Here is a 10,677-nt window from a genome sequence, read left to right on the forward strand (position 1 = left end):
GCGCTCCCGGCCCCGCTCGCCGGGACCGCGGCTGCTGCCCGGCCGAGCTGCGGGCAGAGGGGCGGTGTCGCCCGGCTTCGTCGCGGGGTCGTGGCGTCATCGCCGCGCGCCGCAGCAGCGGGAGGGAAGCGGCGGTGTGGCGGCCGCGGCGCGGCAGCCGGAGCGATGCCGGGCCAGAAATCCTTCCGCCGGCGCAGGGAGGACGAGGAGGAGGAGGAGGAGGACGAGCAGCTCGCCGAGGAGGTCAGGTGGGTCGGGCGCCGGCGGGGAACCCGGCCGGGCCGAGCGGGAAACCCAACCGCGCCCGGCCCCGCGGCGGTCGAGGGGCGGGCCGGGACCCCGGGTCTGCTTTAGCCCAGCGGTGCGGTGTCCGGGCGTCACGATATCGTGTCGTGTCATATCGTCACGTACGGCTGTGCTGTGAGCGGTGACGTCACGTCCTATTGCCGTGGTGGACCGCTGTGTTGTGGCGTGACGTCACAGCGTGCGTCACAGCCTTACGTGATCACAGAAGTTGGGGATTCCTGTCAGTTTAGGAAGAAACTCTTGAGATTTCAATTCACCATCAACCTTCCTCAGAGTCACTCATGCCTGGATGTATTTGGGCTCGTCCTTCCCAAATTGGCTTCTTCTTCAAGCCTTTCAGTGTTTGGTGCTGCCTTCCTCAGCTGAGGGAAGGCATCAGAGGGGAACAAATCCAGCAGGTGTCTTGTTTGATTTTTTTTCTTACTGCTCAAATGCGTGGGATTGCTTAAATAAATAGAAAATACCTATTTGACTTGAAACCCAAAATTGGGTGCTGATATGCAGAGGTTTAGGGCAAAGTGGAATAGAAAATTCTGTGTTAACTGTAGAAAATTAATTAATTAAAACCAAAGTGTCAAGTACTAAGTCAAATTTTTTTTTTTTTAGGTTAAAACTTGAGGAAGCCAAAGAAGTTCAGAGCCTCAGAAAGCGGCCCAATGGGGTGAGGTAAGGGATGTGGCACTGGGGAGGGGAATTTGTATTTTATGCAGGGGTGTGATGTGACAGCCAATTTCTCTCTTGTCATCTGCCTCCTTCCAGTACAACTGTGTTGTCAGACACAGCCAAAATTATGTTCCTTTCAGAGGAGTTTCTATGTTAAAGCCTGAGGATGGAAAAGACAGGGAGACTTAGAGAGGCATAAAGCAATGCAGTATTGTTGGTGCTGTGTTTCCTTCTGCTGAATTTTATCTTCTTTCTTTATCTGCCTGATCAGTGCTGTAGCTCTGCTGGTGGGAGAGAAGCTGCAAGAAGAAGCCACACTTGTGGTAAGTGCTGGACAGTTCCATCACCTCGGGGCTCAGATGGGATGGTGTGAGAACACTGACTGTGTCAGTCCAGCCTGGGGCAGGACTGGTGTCACAGCTCAATTCCTAAATGTTTCCTGTGGTTTTATCCAGTTTTTGAAGACTAGCATTAAACTAGAGGGAAGCTTCAGGGCTTTTTGTTATTTCTTGTTTTATAGGATGACCCATTTAAGATAAAATCTGGGGGAATGGTGGACATGAAGAAGCTGAAAGAAAGAGGCAAGGACAGGTAAGTGCATGTGAGCTCTGAAAATCTCTCCCTGGACTAGTATTTAATGACAACTGGTAATTAATTAACCAGAGGATGTGTTACTTTGAAGAGTTTCATATAACACAGTCTGACTAGTTACTTTTGCTCTGACTTGTTAAATTACTTTGAAAAAACCCACCACACACACCTCTCCCAAAAAAACCCAAACAGCCAACGAAAAACCCCACCAAAACCTGTAAACATTGTGTTTTCCACTTAGGATTAGTGAAGAGGAAGATCTGAACTTGGGAACTTCCTTCTCAGCAGAAACCAACAGGCGGGATGAAGATGCTGACATGTGAGTTGTGCTGTGTTGTGTCTCTGGTGTTGAATCAGGCTGGGTGGCCCCTCACCATTTATTTTTTTATGCTGTGGATTCTGAGTAGTCCCAGGACATCTTCCCAGTTCTCACTGAAATCTTCCCTTGCCCTTTCACTTCCCGCCTTGTGGAGCTGAGAGGGCTTTTTCATGGACAAAGCTAGGAGGGGCCAACCAGCCAGCTTGGCACTAATCCCAGTGGGAGCCTTCCCTGCTGGCTGTTAAAGATCTTGGAGGATATGATTGTTTCTTGGACAATTAATTCTTGCTACTAATATTAGCTGAGTGCTTTTGGAGAGATGATTCTTTCCTCTCTCCCAGCTGTCAGCACAGGAATGCAGCTGTGCTCCAGCAGTGCTGGAACGGAGTACAGGAACAGAATTAAATGTCCTGTCCCTTGTGTGTTGTATTCCTCTGGGAAATGGGTTTCCCCTCACCCCCCTAGAGACCCCTGTAGCTGTAACCATGTTAGTTTAACCCTTCCTTCCTTTCTTGACCTAATTGGCTGAGAGCCACTTATCTTTTCCTGAGCAGGAGTCTAGATAAAGGCCCTGTTCTTCCTTGTTTGCTCTCTTTCTCCCCTGGAAACCTTCAAGAATAAATGTCTTGGACTACATCGGGGGTTAGAGCCTCTTTTGGAATCTTTTGCCTTGACCCTGAAATATTCCCCCAAAGCCCTTTCAGATCTGGGCTAGTCTAGTAACTCCGGGGGGCTGCAGGGGTAATTATTTCACTTGTGTGCTGCTGTTTAGGATGAAGTACATTGAAACTGAGCTGAAGAAGAGAAAGGGAATTGTGGAGAATGAGGAGCAGAAGGTGAAGCTTAAGAATGCTGAGGACTCTCTGTACGAGCTGCCAGAGAACATCCGTGTCTCCTCTGCCAAGAAGACTGAGGAGATGTTGTCCAACCAGATGCTGAGTGGCATTCCTGAAGTGGACCTGGGAATCGAGTATGTGTTTCACAGATCTGTGGGTGCTGGCCAGGACTGACAGGATGAGCAGCTGTTGGCTGGCAGAGCAGCCCTATGCCTGGATTACACATGCCGAGTTTGGGATGGGGTGGGATTGAGCCTTGTTCTGGATTGGTCCTACACAGCCCCAGGGCTTGGTGCAGCTCCATCCTGTGACTTCTGGGAAAAGGCTCTTCTGTGACCTGACCCCAGCAGCTTTCTGCAGGACCTCTTTGTGTCCTGCACTGAAGATAGGACCTGCATCAAGATAGGAGCTTCCATTTTGCCTTTGAGACAAAGTGTCTGTTTCTATAGCACTGCCTCCTCTCTCAAAAACTGCATCAGATGTCACAGCAGTGCTATTAGTGTTCTCCAAATCCATGCACTTAGCACTTCTGATCCTACTACCCTTTCTAACGATGAGTATTTTTTTTTTCTTCTAGTGCAAAAATAAAAAACATCATCTCAACTGAAGAGGCCAAGGCCAAGCTGCTGGCAGAGCAGCAGAACAAAAAGAAAGACAGCGAAACTTCCTTTGTTCCTACCAACATGGCTGTTAATTATGTCCAGCACAACAGATGTAAGTCTTGAGTGTCCCTCCTGACCCAGCTGGGACAGAGAAATTAGTCCACGTATCAACGTGTCAGGATTGCTTTTCCGGGGATGCTCAGATAGATCCTATCTGGCCTGGTCTTTTCCTTCTGCCCATCAGCAAGGAGAGGGATGTATTTCTCATGGCTGGGCTTTCTGAACTCCCAGCTGACACTGCCTCATAAATTTCAAGATGTTTTCTTTAAGCTGTGCCTTGTGTGCTGGAAAAGATGGTGTACGATGGAGAGGCTCCAGTTTGCAGGCTGCCAGAGCAGACAGGGTGGCCAAGCAAGCACAGACCTTAGTGGACAGGAGACGGGAATTAATTTCTGTGTGATGCTCTGATGCTGCAGACATCTAAAGGAAAGGCAGCCTTCTGCTGTGTCCTTAATGCTTACAGGGGTGATGGGAATCAGGTTGATGTGTTCTGATGGCAGTGAAGAGTGTTTGAGCCACTTGAAATAGTGCTGTTGAAATTTGCTCTGCCCCATGTTGCCTAATTAACCACAGAAACCAATTCCAATAAGGGTGGTTCTGACTTTCTGTTCTTTCTGGTAAAGATGACTTATAACAAAGGCCATAGAAATTTATCCATCTGGATAAGAGTGCTCCAGATTATATTCCTTACCCGATGTTTTCTTTCTTGCAGTTTATCATGAGGAGCTGAACGCACCAGTGCGAAGGAACAAGGAGGAGCCAAAGCCCCGTCCGCTGAGAGTGGGGGACACGGAGAGGCCAGAGCCTGAGCGTAAGTTCCAAACCTGAATGGCTGTAAGGAGGCACTAAAACTCTTCAGGAGTCTTGTGCAGAGAACAATCTGCTTTCCTCCTCTTCTCTGAGTGCCCTGAGGTGGTGGGAGTGGAGCAATCCAGGAGAGCTGGCTGTTGCAGCTCTAGATCACACCTGAAACTCTGGATGATGTCTGTAGAGACAGACATCCATCCTCCATCCTCCAGCTCAGGGGTGGAGCAGCGAAGGTCACAACTGAAGTGTTGCCAAAGCTGTCTGACAAAGGTTTGGTGGAAGTATGGCAGAATAGCAAAGGGTGTAAGGCAATAACCTCACACGACAAGGGACTGTCTAAGGGAGGTGGCAGAGCTCAGGAAATGTGTCCTGTGAAAGGACAGGGATATTAAATTGTCTTCTCTTTCTTTTGAAGGGTCTCCTCCAAATCGCAAACGTCCCCTCAATGAAAAAGCCACGGATGATTATCATTATGAGAAGTTCAAGAAGATGAACAGGCGATACTGATGAATGTGGACTGAAGCCTCTGGAGTTGTTCCTATTTTCCACCAATAAAGGATTTTGTGTCAGTGACCTGCGATGGATGTTGGGAAGAGTCACCACTTTCAGATGCTAAAGTTACCTACGAACCTCTTCCTGTGTGATCTTGTAGTGAATCAGTTTGCAGGTGATTGTGAACTCTTTGGTTGGTGTAACTTTGTATGTAAATATGTTCTTATAAATGAAGTTTTTTAATGGGAAATGAGCATTCATGGTTGACAATTTTTAGTGGGAAAACAAAGTGGCTTTTATAGATTTTTCTTTTCACCATCTTAATACTTAAAAGAGATCCTTTAAAAGCAGCAATGTTGTTTGCTTTGTAAATGTAAAGCTCTTGGGAGCTTGTCTTCTTGTCCACATGTCTTCCACAGAAGTGCAGTGTGGGTACTTGTAGTGAAGATTTGTAACTTGAAAATAGTAAAAGTGGTTTTTAAGTTATTGTAGCATTTTTTCTTCTGGAATTCATGCTAAAGGGTTTTTCCTGGTTTGTGGGTTTTGGTGGTGCTGATGGCCAGATTGTCCTATTGTTCAAAAGTGACAACTCCAGGGTGGGAAGAAACAACCTCAGATTTTACTTTTTCTCAGAAAAGGGGAAGAATTTCCATGCCAGGCCAGGGGCGAGTTTGCCCCTGAGCGTGTGCCCTTGTGCAGGTCGGAGGAAGATCCCTTGAACAGGTGGCCTTAAGCTGAGACAGGGGAGATTTGATTTAGATTAGATATCAGAAACAAAATTTTTCACTGTTCGGGTGGTCAGGCTTTGGAATAGGCTACGCAGGGAGGTGGTGGAGCACCATTCCTGGAGGTGTTAAAAAGAGTCCAAATGTGGCACTGGGTGCTGTGGGTTTTGTGGTTTAGGGGTTACAGTGGCAGTGCTGGATGGACGGTTGGACATGATGGTGTTAAAGGCCTCCTCTAACCATGATGATTCTTTGGTTCCTCTATTCTAACACCCGGCGACACGGCCACAGCCTGTAACATTTAATAACTGCACTGCGCGAGGCCAACGGCGGCGGGGGCCCGCCCCAACATGGCGGCGGCACCTCAGCCCCTCAGCGCTGGCCCCGCCCGTTCCCGCCCAAACATGGCGGCCGCCCCTCAGCGCCGGCTCCGCCTCTCCCCGCACCCGCGATGGCGGCGGCGGAAGCGGCGCCGAGGGGCGGAAGCGGCGGCCGGGCGGCTGGGCCGGGCGGGCGATGAAGCTGCGGCGGGGCACGCCGCGGGCGGCCCTGGCGCTGGTGCTGCTGCCGCTCCTCACGCCGGCCGGCGCCGTGGAGCCCATCAGCGTGGGACTCGCCATCGCGGGCGCCGCTGCCTCGGCCCTCACCGGCTTCATCTCCTACCCGCGGCTCTACTGCTACTTCAGGGAGTGCTGCCTGCACCGGCACGACCCGCGCGCCGCCGCCGGTGCGGGACCGGGATGGGCTGAGGGGAGGTGGCGGGAGGGCGCCGGGGCAGCGGCGGCGCCGGCAGGCGGGCAGAGCCCGCGGGGCCTTCCCGCGGGCCGCCGCTCCCGCCCGGCCCTTTGGCCCCTGCCCGGGGCTGGCGGCCGCCACCGCGGGCGGCGTGACCCCGCGCCCGGCCCGCTGCCCGCCGCTCACAGTGTGGTCTCTCCATGCAGCTCTGCAGGAGAATTTGGACAAGAAGCTGTTCGGGCAGCACTTGGTGAGCAGGGTGGTTGTAAAAGCCGTGAGAGGCTTCTTGAACAATACCAACGCCAAAAAGCCTCTCGCGCTTTCCTTGCACGGGTGGACTGGAACAGGCAAAAACTTTGTCAGTAAGATCGTCGCCGAAAGCATTTACAAAAGAGGTCTGCAGAGTAAATATGTCCATCAGTTCGTGGCAACTTTACACTTTCCTCACGCTCACAGCATTAATCTCTACAAGGTAAGAATGAGCTGTGCTGCAATGAGTTATAAATGTCACGGCATGATCAGTACATCATGACCAGATGTTATTTTATGCAGTAACACGTATGCTATGCCAGGTTTGCGATCTTCTCTACAGAACTGTGTAGACCCTAACGTCCATCGGGATTGCTTTTCCTGTGAATGTGAAGTTTTTTTGCCTGTGTTTTGAGTCTCTTTTTAGGAAAGAGTGATATGGTTTAATTTTCATTCTGCACGCTGCTTAGAGATGGGACTGACTTAAGGATAAACACGATTCCTAGTTAGATGATGTGTTGGTGGGCACTGCAAAAAAAACGAAATAGTTAATGACTCTGGGAAACGACCCGGTGACCCCCAGGTTTGTTAGGCACCATGGCAAGCTCACCCTGGCTCTCTGAGGCATCATTGTCTATTCTGCTGCACACTGAGCAGGTTATTTAGTTTTCTATGGATCCATTTCCAAGCTGTAAAGCAAAATCACAAAATACTCTGCTGTCAGAAAGGTACAGGTAAATGTATTTGGAATTGTGTCAGTTCTGTGGGCAGGGTGATAGCATGGAGCAGTAGCTCAGATGTGTTTTATGGTTTTTTGGTTCTGACTTTGTTCAGTGCACAGTTTGAATGAGTACCACTGTCATGTAGTACTGCATGTTGATATTCAGTTTGTATCTGTTAAAAATGGGAACATGGTGGTCTACAAACCTGATTTCCAAATGGAGGAAATAGACATTTTCTCTTTTACAACTTATTTTCCCCTTCTTTTAAGTGAGCCATTTTGAAATATAATGATGTTTTTCTGCATTTGTTGTGAGATGAATACACTTGGGAAATTTGCTGCGCAAGGCAGTAGGAGGAAGTATTGCTGCTTATCCCTGCAGTTCAGGGACTGAGTAGAATAAATTAAAAAGTGATGAATCACTGAAAACAGTTAGAACATTTATTTTTCATTCATCTACCACCACAACCCTTTTCCCCTCAGTTAATGCATTATTGATCTTGAATGTAATACTCAAGGTATTACAGTGCAGTGCTTAAGTGAGAGACTCTTTCAGTGCAATAAAGCCATTATTAGCCTTTCTGGACAACAGTGTTTTAAGAAGGACTTGCAATTGATTGATTAAAATACAGAGTTAAATTTTGTTTCTCCTTCTGCCAGTGACAGCAAGTGCAATTTCTCACTGCTGCTGCCAGGTAGCAAATTTAATATTAGTTATATTAAGGTTGTTTAGACTCAAGTGCTGCCAAAAGCCATCATCTGACTTGTCAGAGCTTGGCTTTGTGTGGCTGTTCCTTGGTGGGATCCATTTTTTGTCCTACTGTGCACTTTCATTTTTGCTTTTCATAGGAGTATCTAGGAGAATTTCTGCTTCTCCCATCCTGTCTCTTGGTGTCTTAAAATTTTTCAGAACCAGCATGAGATTTTGTTGAGGTTTCATTTACAGCTTGTAACTATGTTTTAGTCAAGAAGCCAGAACTATTAAAATGACACCACTGAAACAACTCCTCCAGGACAAGGTTCCATAAACAGAAAGTGCTATTTTTTTCTGTCTTTTCAACACAAGCTCTCTTAGCATCTTTCACTTTTATGGCACTCAGGACCAGCTGCAGTCGTGGATTCGGGGAAATGTGAGCGTCTGTCCACGGTCACTCTTCATTTTTGATGAAATGGATAAAATGCACGCAGGGCTTATTGACTCAATCAAGCCCTTCCTGGACTACTATGAGCTGCTGGATGGGGTTTCCTACAGACAAGCCATCTTCATCTTCCTCAGGTAAACAGTGCCTTCTCAGGCTGTTCTGTACACTCCATGCTTTTACTTCATAACTTCAACTTTTAAAACTACCCCAAGCTGCAATCTCTCTTTTCTCTTTACTTAGCAATGCAGGAGCTGAAAAGATAACAGAGGTAGCACTAGATTTCTGGAGAAATGGGAGGACAAGGGAAGATATCCAGCTCACAGATATTCAAAATGCACTCTCTGTGTCTGTCTTCAACAACAAAAATAGTGAGTAAAACTGGGATTGCTTTTGAGGTGGTAAAAGTTACACAAAAGGGATGGGCTGCATTTAGCTGCATTTTTAGCAACTGTGGTTTCTTCTTGGCTTGTGAGGAGCAAAACTGCAGTTTTGGGGCCTGCAGTTGGCTCCCAGGATGGCTGAAGATTCAGGAGCTCAGTGTGCACCTTGGCCACCAGCCTGTTTGCTGCCTGTTGGACTGCATGTTTTGGGGGAAATGCTTCATAGTCCTTCATGGTGTTTCTTCACACAGGACTTGTGGTGAAAAGGGATTTTAACATAATTATGCTCTGAATTTAGCATTGGAAGCAAACTCACTGTACTTCTTAAAAAGTTTAGATACAAGCTCCAAAAAAAGGAGTAAGAAATCTGGTCTAGGAGAGCTGATAAGACAGAAAATCTGTCCCTCTCTAGATGAGAAAGGGAAAAGGTATGATAGCAGCACCTGGAGAGCAAGGCTCAAGCACAGTCAAAATTCATTTATTCAGCCTAAAGGACCACATTTATGTGTCTGTCCAAAATTTTATGCACAAAGTAACATGAGAGGGGGCTTGTATTGACTTGTGCATTATAGTGCCCTAAAATGCTAGGTGAATTCTTGGCTGTGATCTGCCCCTTGCTCCCATTCACCCTGTGCTAGTGTTTAACTAGAGAAATACTAACAAACCTCTTTCCCTTCACAGGTGGATTTTGGCACAGCACCTTGATTGACAGAAACCTCATTGACTACTTCATTCCTTTCCTGCCTCTGGAATACAAACATGTGAAAATGTGTGTCAGGGTTGAGATAGAGTCGCGTGGCTACGCTGTGGATGAAGACATCGTGAGCAGGATAGCTGACGAGATGACCTACTTCCCCAGAGAGGAGAGAATCTATTCAGATAAAGGATGTAAAACTGTGGATGCAAAGCTGGATTATTATTATGACTTCTAATGCTTTATTGCTACAACCTGCAAAGAAGCAAATTTAACTTAATCACAAAGTGGGGGACCTGAGACATTTCATTTTTAAGTACTTTTTAAAGAAAGGAACACTATTTTTTAACTGGTGTGTAAATAAGCAGCAGTGCCTCTGCGTTTTTGTCACCATCACGGCTCCCAAGTGCTTCAGCCTTGTGCTGTGAAGGTAAGAAGGAACTGCTTTGGGAATTCCTGGATCTGGCAGGGCTCAAGACTCTTGAATCATGTGGCGATCATCGGAACCCTTTGGCAGACTCTTGACAGGTATAGAAGGACTTGAGACTATGACCTAATTTTAATTTGATTTTGCTCTGATCTGGATGATCTCTAGACAATATTGAGAATTTTAATCAAAGTTCCTGTGTCTCTGAAAGCTTTCATTGGTCCTGTGTGGGAATATGCATTAAAAATAGAACATGAGTCTTTTTGCCTTCAACAGTTTGGGCCCAGTAAAGATAAGGGAGGATTCTGGAATTTAAAAATCTGGGCTCTTCTATCCAACATCATACAGTGCCATTGTCTCTTTCAAAACATGTATAATTTAGTTGTTGTATAATTTAGTCTCCTATGTGTCAAACCAAGAATAGAAAACTCTGTTGTGAATAGTGTTCAGAGAGCAGACTTAATATCACAAGTGAGTTAAAATCCTTAAATGCCACATTGGTGTACTTGTTCCTATTTTAGGTTAGTCTTTATGTTGCCCACAGCAGGCTCTCCCAGGAGTGATCTCAGGAGGGAGAACTGTGCTCTGGGAGTGGTGAGTCAGCTTCAGGGAAAGGCTGCAACGTCATGGGAAATGTGTACAGATTAAATTTTACACCATGGAAATTGAAAAGAGGTTTCTCTTCTTCACTTACATGTTGAATTCAGGGGTCAGCTTGCAGGGGTTTCCCTTTTTCATCTTCTCACCATACTGTGTGCCTTTGAGGCAGGGATATGGAGGCAGATCTAAAGGCATTTAAAAAAAAACCCCTCAACCATGTCCACTGAAGTTACTGTGAAGGGTGTCGGACTTGTTTCTGAATGAGCACTGCAGAGGCTTTTTACATTCCAGTTGCTGTTCAAAATAAACTTTTCTCATCAGAAATGTA

General features: G+C 47.1%; 2 protein-coding genes across 2 annotated transcripts; both read left to right on the forward strand.

The window, feature by feature from the left end:
- The first annotated feature begins 17 nt into the window (after window positions 1-17).
- Window positions 18-5,162, forward strand: C21H9orf78 (chromosome 21 C9orf78 homolog). The gene is made up of 9 exons (XM_053961984.1): window positions 18-248; window positions 913-972; window positions 1,241-1,292; window positions 1,490-1,560; window positions 1,802-1,879; window positions 2,652-2,849; window positions 3,293-3,429; window positions 4,090-4,188; window positions 4,600-5,162. The coding sequence occupies exons 1-9, from the start codon at window positions 166-168 to the stop codon at window positions 4,689-4,691; spliced, it is 870 nt and encodes a 289-aa protein (XP_053817959.1). The 5' UTR covers window positions 18-165; the 3' UTR covers window positions 4,692-5,162.
- A 721-nt stretch (window positions 5,163-5,883) lies between these two features.
- Window positions 5,884-10,677, forward strand: LOC128798456 (torsin-1A-like). Its single transcript, XM_053961985.1, has 5 exons — window positions 5,884-6,128; window positions 6,343-6,608; window positions 8,207-8,382; window positions 8,489-8,616; window positions 9,310-10,677. Exons 1-5 carry the CDS (start codon window positions 5,918-5,920, stop codon window positions 9,558-9,560), a joined length of 1,032 nt encoding a protein of 343 aa, XP_053817960.1. The 5' UTR covers window positions 5,884-5,917; the 3' UTR covers window positions 9,561-10,677.

The sequence above is a fragment of the Vidua chalybeata genome, chromosome 21, assembly GCF_026979565.1.
Source record: "Vidua chalybeata isolate OUT-0048 chromosome 21, bVidCha1 merged haplotype, whole genome shotgun sequence".
NCBI classification, from domain to species: domain Eukaryota; kingdom Metazoa; phylum Chordata; class Aves; order Passeriformes; family Viduidae; genus Vidua; species Vidua chalybeata.